Source organism: Ornithorhynchus anatinus, chromosome 3, assembly GCF_004115215.2.
Source record: "Ornithorhynchus anatinus isolate Pmale09 chromosome 3, mOrnAna1.pri.v4, whole genome shotgun sequence".
NCBI classification, from domain to species: domain Eukaryota; kingdom Metazoa; phylum Chordata; class Mammalia; order Monotremata; family Ornithorhynchidae; genus Ornithorhynchus; species Ornithorhynchus anatinus.
In genome coordinates this window covers 19279122-19295268 of record NC_041730.1, presented here as the reverse complement: position 1 = coordinate 19295268, position 16147 = coordinate 19279122, and the positions used below count along the sequence as shown (strand labels likewise).

The 16147-nt window shown below is 54.2% G+C and overlaps 2 protein-coding genes across 2 annotated transcripts in view; one reads left to right on the top strand and one right to left on the bottom strand.

Moving 5' to 3' along the window:
- UBE2L6 (ubiquitin conjugating enzyme E2 L6) overlaps positions 1–1430 on the bottom strand; it is a 29141-nt gene extending 27711 nt beyond the window's left edge. Inside the window, exon 1 of the mRNA XM_039911407.1 lies at positions 1398–1430. Coding sequence (XP_039767341.1) covers positions 1398–1415 — 18 coding nt within the window. The 5' untranslated portion in view covers positions 1416–1430. The remainder of the gene's footprint in view (positions 1–1397) is intronic.
- SERPING1 (serpin family G member 1) lies at positions 750–11335 on the top strand. The gene is made up of 7 exons (XM_029060981.2): positions 750–918; positions 1680–2271; positions 3414–3548; positions 4113–4316; positions 4607–4746; positions 9303–9522; positions 10657–11335. Exons 1-7 carry the CDS (start codon positions 859–861, stop codon positions 10908–10910), a joined length of 1605 nt encoding a protein of 534 aa, XP_028916814.1. The 5' UTR covers positions 750–858; the 3' UTR covers positions 10911–11335.
- The last annotated feature ends 4812 nt before the right edge of the window (positions 11336–16147 follow it).

Sequence of the window (16147 nt, the reverse complement as noted above, 5' to 3'; positions counted from 1 at the left end):
TGTCAGATCCCTAGGAGAGGGAGCGTGTGGGTGTCAGAAAAGGGCTGGAGGAGGCTGCGATGGGTCCCGATCCGGCCTGTTGGAGCCTGGCCCCCAGCGGCCCCTCCACCGTGATTTACGGGAAAGCACGCTCCGCAATCAATCTCCCTTAATCTTTAACGGGCCGGTGTCCGGGGCCAGCCAATGGCAGGGGCCGGCTCCCTCCTCCCCAGCTGGCCCGGCCCGGCCCGGCCGGGCCCGGCCACGCCATTCAATCCTCGCCGAAGCCGCCGCACGTCGGGACCCGGGGAGCAGGTTTGGGAGGGTTAAGGGGATGAGGGAAGGAGGTTGGGGGAAAAGCAGGTCTCCTCATTCCTCATTGTTCCCTGCTCCGGCCGGTCCCACTCTCATTGCTCTGCTGTCCTTGGACTTCTCTTCTTGGATTTTCCTCTCCCTCTGTCCTTCCCCCCGCACCCCAACCCTTTCTCCTCATGTTCCCACCTCATCCCCATCCCCACTTTGGACCCCCTTCTGCCCCTCCTCTTCCTCTCTCCCTCTGTTCACAGCCCTAATCGCCACCCCGGCTCCTCCGCTCTCCCGGGCCCCACTGGATGGCGAGACTGGAGAGACGGAGGCCCAGATGGCGGAGAGGGGGGAGAGAGGGAGGGAGGGAGGAAGGGAGAGCCAGCAGCATTGGGAAATGGAAGAGATTCCGAGAAAACAAAACAGAGTAGGAGGGGCTGAAGAGGGGGAGGCGAAGGAGAGAACCAGAGGGGAAAAGGGAAGAGAAAAGGAGAAGTGGAAAGCCCAGTGAGGCTCCCTCCGTCCCTCCTGGGCACAAGCTGACACGGGATTTTGGCTCTGCAGGTGGAGACTGACATGGCACCCTGGCTGACGCCTCTAGCCCTCCTGTGCCTGATCTTAGCGGCCCAGACCAATGTAAGCTCCCTCTCCCCTCAGGGCGGGTGGAGGGAGGGAGGGAAGTCATGGCTTTAACTGGTAAGGAAGAGAGCTCCCCTCCAAGCCACAGACTCGGTTTTTTCTCCTCCACCCCCAGTCCTCCTCAGGAATTAGTTGGGGGTGATTATAACTGTCAAAGGGAGGAAAGTTTCCCTTTCTCTGAGGGCCCCCACGGGGCCTGCTGCTGTTTGGACAGCCTCTGTGAGACAACAGAAACCGTTTTCTCCCTCCTGGCCCCCACCTCCCGCTTGCCTGCTGCCTGGCTGGGCTGGGGGGTCTCAGGACTGGGGCAGGGTCTTTGCTCCCGGACCGGTTGGCAGAGTCAAGCTCTGTTTGGCCCTGGGACCCTGGAAACTCAGACGCTCTCCCAGGTCAAAGTTCAGCCCCTCCTCCTCACCCTTTTTTAGGCCACGTATTTCCCCCCGACCCCTCACCACCCCCCAGCCCCAAATACTCACGGCTGGGGCTATTTTCATCCCTCTGGTGGAGCCAGCAGAGGTGAGGGCTTGTCAAGGAGACCGGGTGCCGGGGGGATGACCGGAGGGTGGTGGGCCTGGGGCAGCTGCCGTTTCCGCCCAGTGATCAAAACGACCCCGACTGGTAAGAGCGGGTGGTGTGTTGATCTGGTGCCCGGTTGGCAGGAACCCTGGGGATATTACACTTAGGGGACTGGAACCCGCCTTCTCCCTTCCCTCTCACTGGCCCAAGTCATTTCTTCTCTTTCTTCCGGGTGTCTGAAGGTGGCCCAGGTCCTGAAGAAGGCGCAGGATGGGCCAAAACCTAATCAGCTCCAGCGGCAAGCTACGGATGAGGCCTCACACTCTCCGAGCCTCGGGGATGAAGGGAGAAAATCCTCCCCAGCTGAGATTGTCACTGCCGCTCCCGAGGAGTCAATATCCAGAGAAAAGGGGAAATTGTCTGCCCAGCAGCCAGGGCAAGAACCAGAGGCCCAGAAGAGAGGGCAAGAGGAAGTCAATGAGACCAAGTCTTTGAAGAAGGAGGTGGCCCATCCTGAGATCCCGTCAACCCTCTCCACTGAGGAACCCACCGGAGTACCTACATGGCACCCGCTGGCAACATCTGAGTCAGTCTCTGTAAATTCTACAGAAACACCCACCCAAGCCTCCACAGAACCGCCCTCCACCTGCCCGGAGCCTGCCACCGTCTGCTCCGAGCCCTCCAAGGACAACGGGTCGGTGGCCGAGTTGGGGGAGGCGCTGACGAAATTCTCCCTGAAGCTGTACCAGGCTTTCTCAGATGCGAAGAAGAAGGAATCCAACCTGGTCTTCTCGCCACTCAGCATCTTCAGCCTCCTCGCCCACATCCTGCTGGGTAACGACCCCAACTGGTCCCCGGTGCCCCTGAACTCTCCATTTGGGGATTCCCCCAGGGCTCTCAGAACCCCAAACCCCCCTTCCAGTCAGCACTCACCTAGGAGCTTCTTCCCTCTGTCCCCCAGCTCTGCTCTTCCCTCCATTTCTGATCCAGTAGTACCCCAAACTGTAAAGAGTCCCTCTAGACTGTAGCTGGCTGCAGAGAACATGTCTACCAACTCTGTTTTACTCTCCTAAGCTCTGAGTACTGTGCTGTGCCCACAGAAGAAGCATGGCCTAATGGATAGAGCTTGGGCCTGAATCAGAAGGACCTGGGTTCTAATCCTGACCCCCCCACTTGCCTGCAACCTAGCCCACACACGGCTCCCCTGATGCTAACCTTCTTATTGTTCCTCAATCTCGCCTGTCTCGTAACCCACTTCTCACCCACATCCTACCTCTGGCCTGGAATGCCCTTTCTCCTCGTATCTGACAGACAATTTCTCCCCCAGCCCTTCAAAACCTTATAGAAGGCACAACTCCTCCAAGAAGCCCTCCCTGACTAAGCCCTCCTTTCCCTCTTCTCCTACCCCTTTGTCTCATCTTCCTGAATTGTTTCTTTTACTCATCCCCCCCTCCCAGCCCCACAGCACTTACCTAGACTGTAAGCTCATTGTGGGCAGGGAATGTATCTGTTATATTGTACCCTTCCAAGTGCTTAGTAGAGTGCTCTGCACCCCGTAAGTGCTCAATAAATATGATTGGGGCTGGGCAACTCAACCTCTCTGTGCCTCAGCCACCTCATCTATAAATAAAATGGGGATTAAGACTGTGAGCCCCATGTGGAATATGTACTATGTCCAACCTGATTAGCTTGTATCTACCCCAGCTCTCAGTTTAGTATCTGGAACATAGTAAGCGCTTAACAAAGAACATTAAAAAAGCAGTAAGCGCTCCATAGATGCCATCAATTGATTGAGACCTGTGAGGAAAGGGAAGTCTCGTTTCCCCGCAGCATCCAAGGCTCTTCAAGAACACAAATCAACAAATCCACAGCCTGACCCAGCCTCTAACCTGATCTCCCTGGACTGTCCAGGCCTGAGCTGTTGCTCTCCTCACTCTTTCCCCCTCCGATCTCTCCTCCTACTTCTTCCTGCCCAGGGGCTGGAGGTGACACCAAGAGTAACCTGGAGGCCCTCCTCTCTTCCCCCAAAGACTCTGCCTGCATTCACAGTGGCTTGAAGGAGTTCAAATCCAAGGCCTTCACCATCTTCTCCCAGATCTTCCACAGTAAAGGTGAGAGGCCGGCTCCCATGGAGGGAGGGGAGCTGTCCCCGTGAGCCCCTGTGGAGAGAGTTTTGGCAGGGCCCACTAGTTCCTGGTGGACACACATCTCTCCTTTATGTTGTACTCTCCCAAGTGTTTAATACAGTGCTCTGCACACAGTAAGTGCTCAATAAATACGATCATTTGAAACTTGCAGAGAGGAACTTGCTGCTAGGACTGGCAGGGTCAGGGTGGGAGGCGGGTGGGTGGATGGGATTTGAGCTTCAGGCAACCTACAGAGCCAAAATGGGAACCTCAGCGGAACTGGGGGAGTTAGACTCCTACTTAGACCGTGAGCCCCGTGCGGAACGGGGACTGTATCCGACCTAATTAACTTGTACCTACCCCAGCGCTTAGAACGGCGTTTGACACAGAGTAAGTGGTTAACAAATACCATTAAAAAAAAATTGGGTGGGGACCAGAAGCGAGGTGTCCAGTGGGAGAGAGGAGCCCCATCAAAGCCACATCCTCTAGCACAGGGGGCCTGGATCCCGTCCACTCCTCCTCACGGTCTGCCCGTCCTCTTCCCCGCAGACTTGGCCCTGAAGGAGTCTTTTGTGAATGCCTCCAGGAGCCTATATGGCAACATCCCCCAGGCCCTGGGCAATGACAGCACCGCCAACCTCCACTTCATCAACGAATGGGTGGCGAATCATACCAATAACCGTATCACCCAACTGGTGGACTCTCTGCCGCCCGAACTGCGTCTCGTTCTGCTCAATGCCATCTATCTCAACGGTAAGGAGATCCTGGACTTCTTGCTCTTCCTCCCCCTGAGAGACCCTCCCCCGTCCTTAAACTCCTCTGCCCCATAAGAAGCCCACAGAGTTTTCTCCTGGACCCCAAGTTCCTTGTGTCCAGAGACCCCCGACCTCTATTCCCCCCCACCAGCCCTCACACACCATCTCCTCACTCTGAGTCCCTCACTATTCCCTCAAGAACCATTCCAGGCCTGCCCGTGGCAACCTTTTCCTCTCCCTCTCCCGCCTCCTGACTTCCCAAAACTCCCCGTCCTCTCTCTTCCGCAGCCAAGTGGAAGACGACGTTCAATCCCCAGTTCACCTCCGAGGAGAATTTTTACCACAAATCTTCCAAGGTAAAGGTGATGATGATGCACAGCAAGAAGTACCCTGTGGCCCAGATCACCGAACCTACCCTGAAGGCCAAGGTGAGAGCGCTGGGGGTCTGTTCCTTCCTGTTCCTGGCCTTGCCTGGTTTCTACCTCTGTCCAGGCCCTTGTTCTCTTCTTTACCCTTCCCTCTTGTCTATCCTCTTCCTCCTGTCTCCCCGACTCTCTGCTCCCTACTCCGCTGAGTGAGGAGGTACTCCTGGGCTCTTTCACCATTTCTCAGGCCCTAGTCAACCTTCAGTGAGTCTGGTGTTTCCCCCCGCCTCAGTCTCCCCTCCCGCCCATTTTGTCGAGGAAGCCTGCGAGGTAGGGAGAGTGTGTGAGGGGAACGGTAGGGCGAGTGTGTGAGGGGAAGGGTAGGGAGAGTGTGTGAGGGGAAGGCGGTGCTTTGAGTTCCTCGGCCCAAAATTCTGTAAGGGCACACCCTCCGTGGGTGCACAGTGTTCCCTTCCTGAAGGATTTCCTCCCTGGAAATTCCTGCTGGCCCTCCCTCTATAGGATTTCCCAGATCCGCCCCCCTTCTCCTGCACCACCACCCTGGTGAGAGCCTTCACCACCACCTGGTTGGATTATTGTGGAAAGAGCCTGGACCTGGGAGACAGGAAACCTGAATCCGAATCCCAGCTCTACCACTCGCCTGCTGCGTGATCTGGGGCAAGTCGCTTAACTTCTCTGATCCTCGGATTCCTCATCTCTAAAATGGGGATCAAGTACCTGTTCTCCCTCCCCTTTGGACTGTGGATTGGGACAGGGACCGGGTCTAAGGTGAGTATCTCGTCTCCGTCCCAGTGCTCAGTACAGTGCTTAGCACACAGTAAAGATTATTTACCAGTCTCCCTACCTCAAGCTTCTCTCTTCAGCCTATATCATCCATACAGTTGCATGAATGATCATTTAAAAACACCAACTGGACATATGACCCCCCGGCCCCTCGCCTCCTCAAAACGTCTCAAAACAGCTAGCCATTGCTTCACATATAATAATGTTGGTATTTGTTAAGCGCTTACTATGTGCAGGGCACTGTTCGAAGCGCTGGATATATAAAACTAAAACTCCTGAAAATTGGTTTTGAGGGTCTCCCTCAGCGATCTCCTTCACGCCAAGCCCCTCTCTTCTCCCGTCTCACCTCAGCTCTTCACTCCTCCCAACCTGATTTCTACCTCTGCACCCCCTCTCGTCACTCCATCGACCTCCTTAGTATTCATGGGCATGTTTATTTTTTAATTTGTTTTTTAATTATTGATTTGCTAGTTCATTATTGGTTTAGTGAATTGCTTTCCGGGGGTTTTGATCATTTGGATCCATTTTCTTATTCTTTCGTATTGGAAGATCTAGGCCTACCCACCTTCCCTATTATACTGTAAGATCCTTAAGAGCAGATGTTATTTTAACTCTGCTGTGTATCTCACAAACACGTAGCTCTAGAGGTCTGTCCACAGTAGGCGCTCAATAAACGATGTTGATGAAAATGAGGTTCTTAGGGGAGGCCTGCTAGAAGGTTTGGGAAACTTCTTACACACATATGCACACCTCCATCCAAACCCCCAGAACGCCCCCTGTTTGTCCTAGTCCTGCCCTCTTTAGTTCCTGGTCTAGACGCTGAAAATCTCCAGCCTAGCTGATCTCTTCCCAGTGGAGCTCTGAACCGCAGCATCTGTGGCCAATTTACATTAGAGTCAGGCCAGAAGCGAGCGTGGAGCAAAGCAGGAGTGACCTGTCCCCTCCCTGAGAGCACTCCTGAGTACTCCCCAGGGGTCTGACAACTCCTCATGCAAAGCAACCCCAGAGTCTCGACGCTTCGTCGGTCCGGCAGGCTGGCCGGAGGCAGGAGACAGGAGTGGCGTTCTCAAGCCTTTATATTTTCTATGGCGTTTGTTAAGCATTCACTACGTGCCAGGGAGTGTTGTAAGCGCTGGGGTCGATTCAAGCTAATCATGTTGGACCTAGGCCTAGCCACGTGGGCTCGCTGTCTTAATCCCCATTTTACAGATGAAGTCACAGTGAGGCGCAGAGAAGTGAAGTGACTTGCCCAAGGTCACCCAGCAGGCAATCTCTCCTCCGCCACTTGTCTGCTGGGTGACCTTGGGCAAGTCACTTCACTTCTCTGGGCCTCAGTAACCTCATCTGTAAAATGGGGATTGAGACTGTGAGCCCCACGTGGGACAACCTATTTACCTTATATCTACCCCAGCGCTTAGAACAGTGCTCGGCACCTAGTAAGCGCTTAACAAATACCATCGTCATCATCATAGAGAAGCAGCGTGGCTCAGTGGAAAGAGCCTGGGCTTCGGAGTCAGAGGTCATGGGTTCGACTCCCGGCTCTGCCACTTGTCAGCTGTGTGACTGTGGGCGAGTCACTTCACTTCTCTGTGCCTCAGTTACCTCATCTGTAAAATGGGGATTAATTGTGAGCCTCACGTGGGACAACCTAATCACCCTGTATCTACCCCAGCGTTTAGAACAGTGCCAACATTAGTATCATCAAGTGGTGGAGCCTCTTACAGAAATGGCACCAGTCCTAGGTGCTCGGGAGCCTCGTTGGCCCACCTCCAGAGAGTTTCCGACTAAAGCTGGATGAGCAGGCAGAGGCAAAGGGAGCATTTTGCAACGCGGTGTAATATTGCCACTGAACTGAGGGAGGTTCTCTGTGTTTGACATTCTGTTCCTTCCATCTCTCTCAAACACTCTCCATCACCTGGCCTCTCCCCAGGGGTTTGGGCTTTCGGCAGCCCGATTCGGGAGTTTTCCAAAAGCCCAGTGGGAGACCCTTGGGACAGTGACCCTTTGCCCGCCATGCCGGGAGGACCCTGCTTTTCTTTCCCCTTCAGGTCCCCCAACTCTCTCCCTGAACTCCCATCCAGTCCGGCGGCCACCCCTGAGGTGACAGGCGGGGAGAACGAGCCGAGGAGGGGTGGAGGTGGAGCTGGAGATGGGAAGCCTGATGGGGCTTAGGGTTCAGAGGGAAAATCTGGTCGGGGGCAGCTGTCCCAGGCCCGACCCATGGCCGGGGAGAGGCATTCACAGGGGACACTTTAGAACGGTACTCGGAACAGAGTAAGGGCTTAACAAATGCCACTATTATCATTATTATTATTATATCATAGAGAAGCAGCATGGCTTAGTGGAAAGGCCCGGGCTTGGGAGTCAGAGGTCGTGGGTTCTAATCCCGACTCCGCCACTGGTCAGCTGGTTGACTTTGGGCAAGTCACTTCACTCCTCTGGGCCTCAGTTGCCTCATCTGTAAAAATGGGGATTAAAAAATGTGAGCCCCACATGGGACAAACTGATTACCCTCTATCTACCCCAATACTTAGAACAGTGCTCAGCACATAGTAAGCACTTAACAAATACCATAATTATGATTATTAATTATCATTATTAAATCAACATCCACCTCTGCCTCGGATTTCTTCAGCCCTGCTTGGGTGGATCCCAAATGGCTAACGGTGGTAGACGGTAAGTTTGGAGGTGGTGGGAATATGGAGCGGTAATGAAAATAATGATGATTTTTTTAAGTGCTTTATTACGTGCCAGGCACTGTCTTAAGCGCTGGGGTAGATACAAGCAAATTGGGTTGGACCCCGTCCCCATTCCACCGTGGGCTCACAACCTGAATCCCCATTTTACTGATGAGGTAACTGAGGCCCAGAGAAGTGAAGTGACTTGCCCAAGGTCACATAGCAGACAAGCGGCGGACCTGGGTTTAGAACCCAGGCCCTTCTGACTCCCAGTCTCGTGCTCTATCCACTAGGCCACGCTCCGTCTCTAAATGTCATCCTCTTGGCCAGGGAACGTGTGTACTTACTCTATTGTAGTGTACTCTCGCAAGTACTTTGCACAGTGCTCTGCACACAGTAAACGCCCAGTTATTACCACTGATTTATGGTTGATTATTAGAAAGAGCAGCATCACCTCGGAGAAAGATCATGGGCCTGAGAGTCCGAGGACCTGCGTTCTAATCCCAGCTCTGCCACTTTCCTGCTTCGTGACTTTGAGCAAGTCATTTAACTTCTCTGTACCTCAGTTTCCTCATCTGTAGATTGGGGATTCACTACTCGTTCTCCCTCCCTCTGAGAGTGGGAGTCCCATGTGGAACAAGGACTGGGTCTATCTGATTACCTTGTATCTACCCCAGTGCTTAGTACGGTGCTTGTCACGGAGTAAGTGCTTAACAAATGCCACAGATTATTATTATTACTCATTCAATAGTATTTATTGAGCGCTTACTATGTGCAGAGCACTGTACTAAGCGCTTGGAATGGACAGATCGGTAACAGATAGAGACAGTCCCTGCCCCTTGACGGTCCCACAGTCCAATCGGGGGAGACGGACAGACAAGAACAGTGGCAATAAATAGAATCAAGGGGAAGAACATCTCATTAAAACAATAGCAAACGAATAGAATCAGGGTGATGTACATCTCATTATTATTGTAATTGTCATTATCATCTCCCCTACTGGTTTCTCTTTTTGCTCTCATACCAGTTCCAAACCGCCATCGGTGCCAGGCAAGGTGCCCCCAGGAGGGTTCCTGGGCAGAGGGCCCAGCCGGCCGGAGTCAGGTGGCCTACTCATGCCTCTGGTTGGGTTTCCAGGTCGGAAAGCTGCAACTGACGGACGGGCTGAGCCTGGTGGTCCTCCTGCCCCAGCAAGTCAACCACCAGCTCTCCGAAGTGGAGCTGAAACTCAACACCCCCTTGTTCAGAGCCATGATGGATAAGCTAGAGGCCACCAGCTTCAAGCCCACCATCGTGAACATACCGAGAATCAAAGTGTCCACCAAGCAGGACCTGCAGGAGATCTTGGAGAAAATGCGTAAGGGCCGCCAGATTTCTGCCGCCGAAGGGTGACCGCGGAAGGCTGTGGGATCTCTTTCCCGGAAGATTGTTTAGGATGGGGGCTTGGGTTAGGGGTGGTCCTTCGAAAGGCAAGGAGAGAAGACCTCTATTTTTTTTTCAGTGCTATTTGTTAAGCGCTTACTAAGTGCCGGGCACTGGGGTGGATACAGGCAGATCAAGTCGGACGCGGTCCCTTCACCATGTGGGGCTCACGATGTCTTAGTAAGTGCCGGGGACTGTATTAAGCGCTGGCGTAGGTGCAAGATAATCAGGTTGGACACGGTCTTAATCCCCATTTCACAGATGAGGGAACTGAGGCCCAGAGAAGCAAAGCGACTTGCCCAAGGGCACACAGCAGACAAGTGGCGGAGCCGGGATTAGAACCCAGGTCCTTCTGACGCCCAGGCCCGTGCTCTATCCACTGGGCCAGACTGCTTCTCTGTCTCTGAGAATCCCTGACCATGGAAGGGGAAAGATCCCCAGTGACGTGGAGGTTGGGTCGGTGATGTGGGAGAGGGCATTGCACTTAGTACAGTGCTCTGCAAACAGTAAGCGCTCAATAAATATGATTGACTGAACGAATGAATAGTGGGGGCGGGAGGAGGAACAGGAAGCACCAAAGATAGCGGCCTAGGGGATAGGGCACCGGCCTGGGACTCAGAAGGTCGTGGGTTCTATTGCCGGCTCCACCACTTGTCTGCTCTGTGACCTTAGGCAAGTCATTTCACTTCTCTGGGCCTCAGTTACCTCCTCTGTAAAATGGGGCTTGAGACCGTTGAGTCCCACATGGGACAGGGACTGTGGCCAACTTGCCTTGCTTGTATCCACCCCGGTACTCAGTACAGTGCCTGGCACCTAGTAAACATTTAACAGAGAGAAATAACAATAGAAAGGAAAGCTTAGAAGGCCTTTACTCTCTCCTAATCATCCTTGGCTACAGACCTCACTTCCTGTAGAGGAGGCAGTTCAGCCGTGACTTCCTCCTACATATGGGGGGGGATGGGTGGGTAGGGTCTCCCCCTTCAGTTGCCGTTGGTGGTTTGGGCCCCCCACAAATGACTCCAAGGTGAAATGTCGACTCTGGGTCTCCTCCCCTGGGTCCGCCCTGCAGAATTCTTCGACTTCTCCTACGACACCAACCTGTGCGGGCTGACGGCGGACCCGGAGGTGGAGTTGTCCGCTGCCCATCACCAGGCTGTGCTGGAGCTGACGGAGACCGGGGTGGAGGCGGTGGCGGCCTCAGCCGTCTCTCTGGCTCGCTCCATGGCTGTCTTCGAGGTGAATCAGCCTTTCCTCTTCCTGCTCTGGGACCAGCGACACAAGTTCCCCGTCTTCTTGGGACGAATTTACAACCCCGCTGCCTGAACCGCCGGGGTTGGGAGCCCCGGGTTTATCTGGGCCCCCGAGCCTTTTCCTAACCCTTGTTCTCCCCGTCCCGGCCACTTCCCGGCCCCCAGACCTCACTTTCCTGCCTTGGGATCTCCTTCCTCCTCGCCCCCTCCTCTTCCTGAGGGTCTCCCTCCGGTGACCGAGGAAGGGGTGGATCTTCGTCCGGGCTTCTTCTCCGTCCTCTCTGGGAGGGGCCCGGCTCCCCAAGTGATATGCGGGCCAAACTGGGTCAGGCCAGTGGTCCGTCCGGCTTGCCCTCCTCGTGATGAGGGGCGTACCACCCACCATCCCTCATTTCTCCCTCTAATAAAGCGTTACGGTACCAGCGCCCATCCCTTCACCCGCCCCTGAAACCTACTGATGCTTTCTCTCCTTCTCATCAATAAACCCGGCAGACGGTGGCTTCTTGTTCCTATTTCTCGAGGGCTCCCGGGCTAGAATTAGCACTGAGTGGGGAAGTCACTTCGCTTCTCTTCGCCTCAGTTACCTCATCCGTAAAACGGGGATTGAGACCGTGAGCCCCACGTGGTAAAGGGACTGCGTCCGACTCGACCTGCTTGGATCCACCCCAGTGCCTGGCACGTAGTGAGCGCTTAACAGACACCGTCATTATTATTGTGACCGACTCCGTTATATCGTGCTCTGCCAAGCGTTTCCTACACCTCTCTGCACACGGTAAGCGCTCAGTAAATACAGATGATTGATTGATGGACACGGGTAAAAGGAACCAGCTGGAGACCCAGTCCGCACAGTCACACCTGGCCGTCATCCGTAACTACGGTCAGTCCCCCGTACACACACCTGACCCGCAGAGATGGAGCCGTTGACAGTGCGTTTATTGACTGGATTTTCGATGGATTTTCTCATCTGCCGTCCAGCACACCACTGGGAGCCAACCACTGGACTGGATTCCCCGAGAGGCTGGCACAGATCGGGGGAACTACCAGCTCTGGGCGGCAGACACCGGGCCCCCTTGACCTCTTGGCCTCCCCCTCCCAGTTCCTTGCGGGGTTAGAGTTGGAGTCCTGTGGGGAGTAGACCTTCCTCGGAGAGGAGCGGGGACCCCAGGGGAGCAGCAGGGCAGTAACCGGGATGCAGGAGTCCTGGTCTCCGTCCGGCGGGGCCCGACCGTCCCCCCGCGGCCCTCGGGGTGAGGAGCGCGCTCCGGACCCGCGGGGCCTGGCGTGACTGAGGAGGTTGGGGGGACCGCAGCTCTCCCCATTAACACAGCAAGGGCAGGGAGAGCCCCCGCAGGTCACCGAGCAGGTCCTGAGCCAGCCGGGGGCCTTGGGTCATCTCATTCCAGAAGGTGCTTGGCTCAGCTTGGGTTTCCTGCCCACAGAGCACCTCGTTGTAGGCGGAAGGGTGCTGTGGAGCGGAGAGGAGAGCGGAAGTGAGGGGGAGGACTCCGGCCTTCTCCAACCCCCGCCCCGGTGGAAAGAGCGTAGGCCCTGGGAGGCAGGGGACCCGGCTGCTACACGCAGCTCTGCTACTGTGTGACCTCGGGTCGGTCACTTTGCCCCTTTGGACCTCCGTTTCCTCGTCTCCGAAAGGGGGAATGTTCCGCTACCGTGCGACCTCGGGCCGGTCACTTTGCCCCTTTGGACCTCCGTTTCCTCGTCTCCGAAAGGGGGAATGTTCCGCTACCGTGCGACCTCGGACCGGTCACTTTGCCTCTTTGGACCTCAGTTTCCTCATCCGTAAAAGGGGGAATTCAATATCTGGTATTCCTTCCCCCTTAGAGTCTGAGCCCCATGGGAGACAGGGACTGAGTCTCACCTGGTTATCTTGTATCCACTGCAATACTTAGTACAGGGGTTGGCACATAGTAAGCGCTTAACAAATGCCACAGTTATTATTATTGCTATTCTTGTTATTATTGATGACAATAATAATAACTGTGGTTTTTGTTAAGCTCTTACTACGTGCCAAGCGCTGAGCTGAGGTGGATACAAACGAGTCAGATTGGAAATGCCACAGATGTTGCTACTATTATTACTATTCTTGTTAGTAATGATAACAATAACCGTGGTTTTTAAGTGCTTACTATGTGCCAAGCACTGTACTAAGAGCTGGGGTGGATACAAACAAATCGGATTGGAATAATTATAATAATAATGGTATTTCTTAAGCACTTACTATGTGCCAAGCACTGTTCTAAACGTCGAGGAGGGGGCTGGATAGAAGGTAGTCAGGTTGTCCCATGTGGGGTTCACAGTCTTAATCCCCATTTTACAGATGAGGTAAACTGAGGCCCAGAGAAGTGAAGTGACTTGCCCAAAGTCACACAGCTGAAAAGTGGCAGAGCTGGGATTAGAACCCATGACCTCTGACTCCCACTGAGCCATGCTGCTTCTCTAGAAATGGCACAGTTGTTATTATTATTACTATTCTTGTTAATCATAATAATAATAATAATTGTGACTCTCGTTAAGCGCTTACTATGTGCCAAGCACTGTACTAAGCACTTGAGTGGATTCAATCAAATTAGATTGGACCCAACCCCTGTTCCACATGAGGCTCACAGTCTCGCTTCCCATTTTAGAGATGAGGCAACCGAAGCGCAGAGAAGTTAAGTTACTTGCCCAAGGTCACGCAGCAGACATGTGGCGGAGGCGAGATTAAACCCATGACCTTCTGACTCCGAGGCCTGTGCTCTTTTGCCTACGGCATGCTGCTTTATGTTGTTGTTGTTGTTGTGACTCAGAGGAGGGATGGCTCCCAGCCCCCCCGCAAGGTAGTCAGATAAGCCATGCCGGGAGCCTCGGGTTGAGGTGAAAGACAGAGGGTCGTTGGGGGCAGAAACCCCCCTTGCTCTGAGGAGTGAAGCTCCCCAGGCGTCAGGGAACCTCGGGCAGGTGGAGGGAAGAATCCCCAGGCAAGACTTCCACCTTGCTTTGGAACCTCTCAGAGTAGGGTCCAAAAGGGGAACGGCGGCCCCTAGACGGGTGCATGAAAGAGCCCGGCCTGGGGAGTCAGAGATCATGGATTCAAATCCCGGCTCCACCACTTGTCAGCTGTGTGACTTTGGGTAAGTCACTTAACTTCTCTGTGCCTCAATTACCTCATCTGGAAAATAGGGATGAAGACTGAGCCCCACGTGGGACAACCTGATCACCTTGCATCCTCCCCAGCGCTTAGAACTGTGCTCTGCACATAGTAAGCGCTTAACAAATGCCATCATTATTATTATCATTACCTCTCTCCCAGAGGGGTGGCCGTGGATTACCGGTTCCTTCTCCGGGTACCCTTAGTTCCCCACCTTTGGGCAACAGGGACGGATGGGGACGAGCTGGGAATGAGCTTCTTCCTCAGGGAGAGGAAAGTCCTGGGACAGAGCAGGGCAGAGACAGGGGGAGGCCGGGGAGGGAAGGGGTCAGAAGAAACAGGATCGTCGGAGACTCCTTTACCCCCATCTTGGTAATGGTGTCCCGGAGATGGGATAAATAGTCCCGGCAGGTTCTCAGGGGGCCCGACAGCGGGGAGGAAGGTCCCAGGCTCGCGGCGGTACCCACGAAGCGTTGGAAGCAGACATCGTACCGGCAGAGCCGGGCTGCCAAGAGATCCTGAAACGGAGGAAGTGGGAGACGGCTCGGTGATCTCGCGTTTATAATGTTGGTATCAGGCGCGGAGCACTGTTCTAAGCGCTGGGGTAGATACAGGGTCATCGGGTTGTCCCACGTGAGGCTCACAGTTAATCCCCCTTTTACAGATGAGGTAACTGAGGCCCAGAGAAGTGAAGTGACTTGCCCACAGTCACACAGCTGACAAGTGCCAGAGCCGGGATTCGAACCCATGACCTCTGACTCCCAAGTCCGGGCTCTTTCCACTGAGCCACGCTGCTTCTCTACTTTGGGCAGGTAACTTAACTTTCTCTGGGTTTCAGCTGCCACGTTTACCTTAGCGCGGAACACAGTGCCGGGCACATAATCAGTCACCAGCAAAGACCGTGATCACCACTGGGTCAAGGGTGAGGGTGAGTATTATGAGACACTGGCTTCCTGCCACGGGCAGGGAGTTCCAGGTCTCATGGATGGTGTTCTTGGACCGACTGGAGATTTCTAAGGTCCAACCCTGCTGGACCCATGAGACTCATTCATTCATTCATTCAATACTATTTATTGAGCACTTACTGTGTGCAGAGCACTGTACTAAGCGCTTGGAATGTACAATTCGGCAACAGATAGAGACAGTCCCTGCCCACTGACGGGCTTACAGTCTAATCGGGGGAGACTTATCACTTCAAACCCACTCCGACCCCTGCTCCCAACCCTGAAGTGGCTCCCAATTGCCACTCACCTCGAAATGCAATGGCTGATCCGGGCGGGTAAGGCCCAGCCCCTTATTGACCACATTTAGGTCCCACAAAACCCCAGACAGCCCTGCTCACCAGGCTAGTGTTCCAGTTGTGGGGCTGGTTGCCCCCAGGCATGCACGCCAGCGCCTCCACACCATTGCCTCCGTAGCCCAAGTCCTGCAAGAAAAAGTAGCCCAAGAAGGGAGCGTGGTATTTTTTAATGGTATTTAAGTGCTTACTACGTGCCAGGCGCTGTTCTATGCACTGGGTAGAGCCAAGCTAATCAGGTTGGACACGGTCCATGTTCCATATGGGGCTCACAGTCTTAATCCCCGTTTTACAGATGAGGGAACTGAGGCCCAGAGTAGTTAAGCGACTTCCCCAAGGTCACCCAGCAGACGAGTGGTGGAGTGGGGATTAAAACCCGGGTCCCTCTGACTCCCAGGCTCACGCCCTATCCACTAGGCGTTGCGCACGGTAAGGACTCAGTGATATGACTGAATATGAGATATGATATGCCACGCTGCTTCTCTGAAGACAATAATAACAATAATGTTGGTATTTGTTAAGCGCTTACTATGTGAAGAGCACTGTTCTAAGCGCCGGGGTAGATACAGGGTGATCAGGTTGTCCCACTTGAGGTTCACAGTTAATCCCCATTTTACAGATGAGGTAACTGAGGCACAGAGAAGTTAAGTGACTTGCCCACGGTCACACAGCTGACGAGTGGCAGAGCCAGGATTCGAATCCATGACCTCTGGCTCCCCAGCCCGGGCTCTTTCCACTGAGCCACGCTGCTTCAGAAGATGAAGATGCTCCAGAAACCTCCAGAGAAGCAGTGTGGCATAGTGGAAAGAGCACGGGCCTGGGAGTCAGAGGTCATGGGTTCGAATCCCTGCTCCGCCACTTGTCAGCC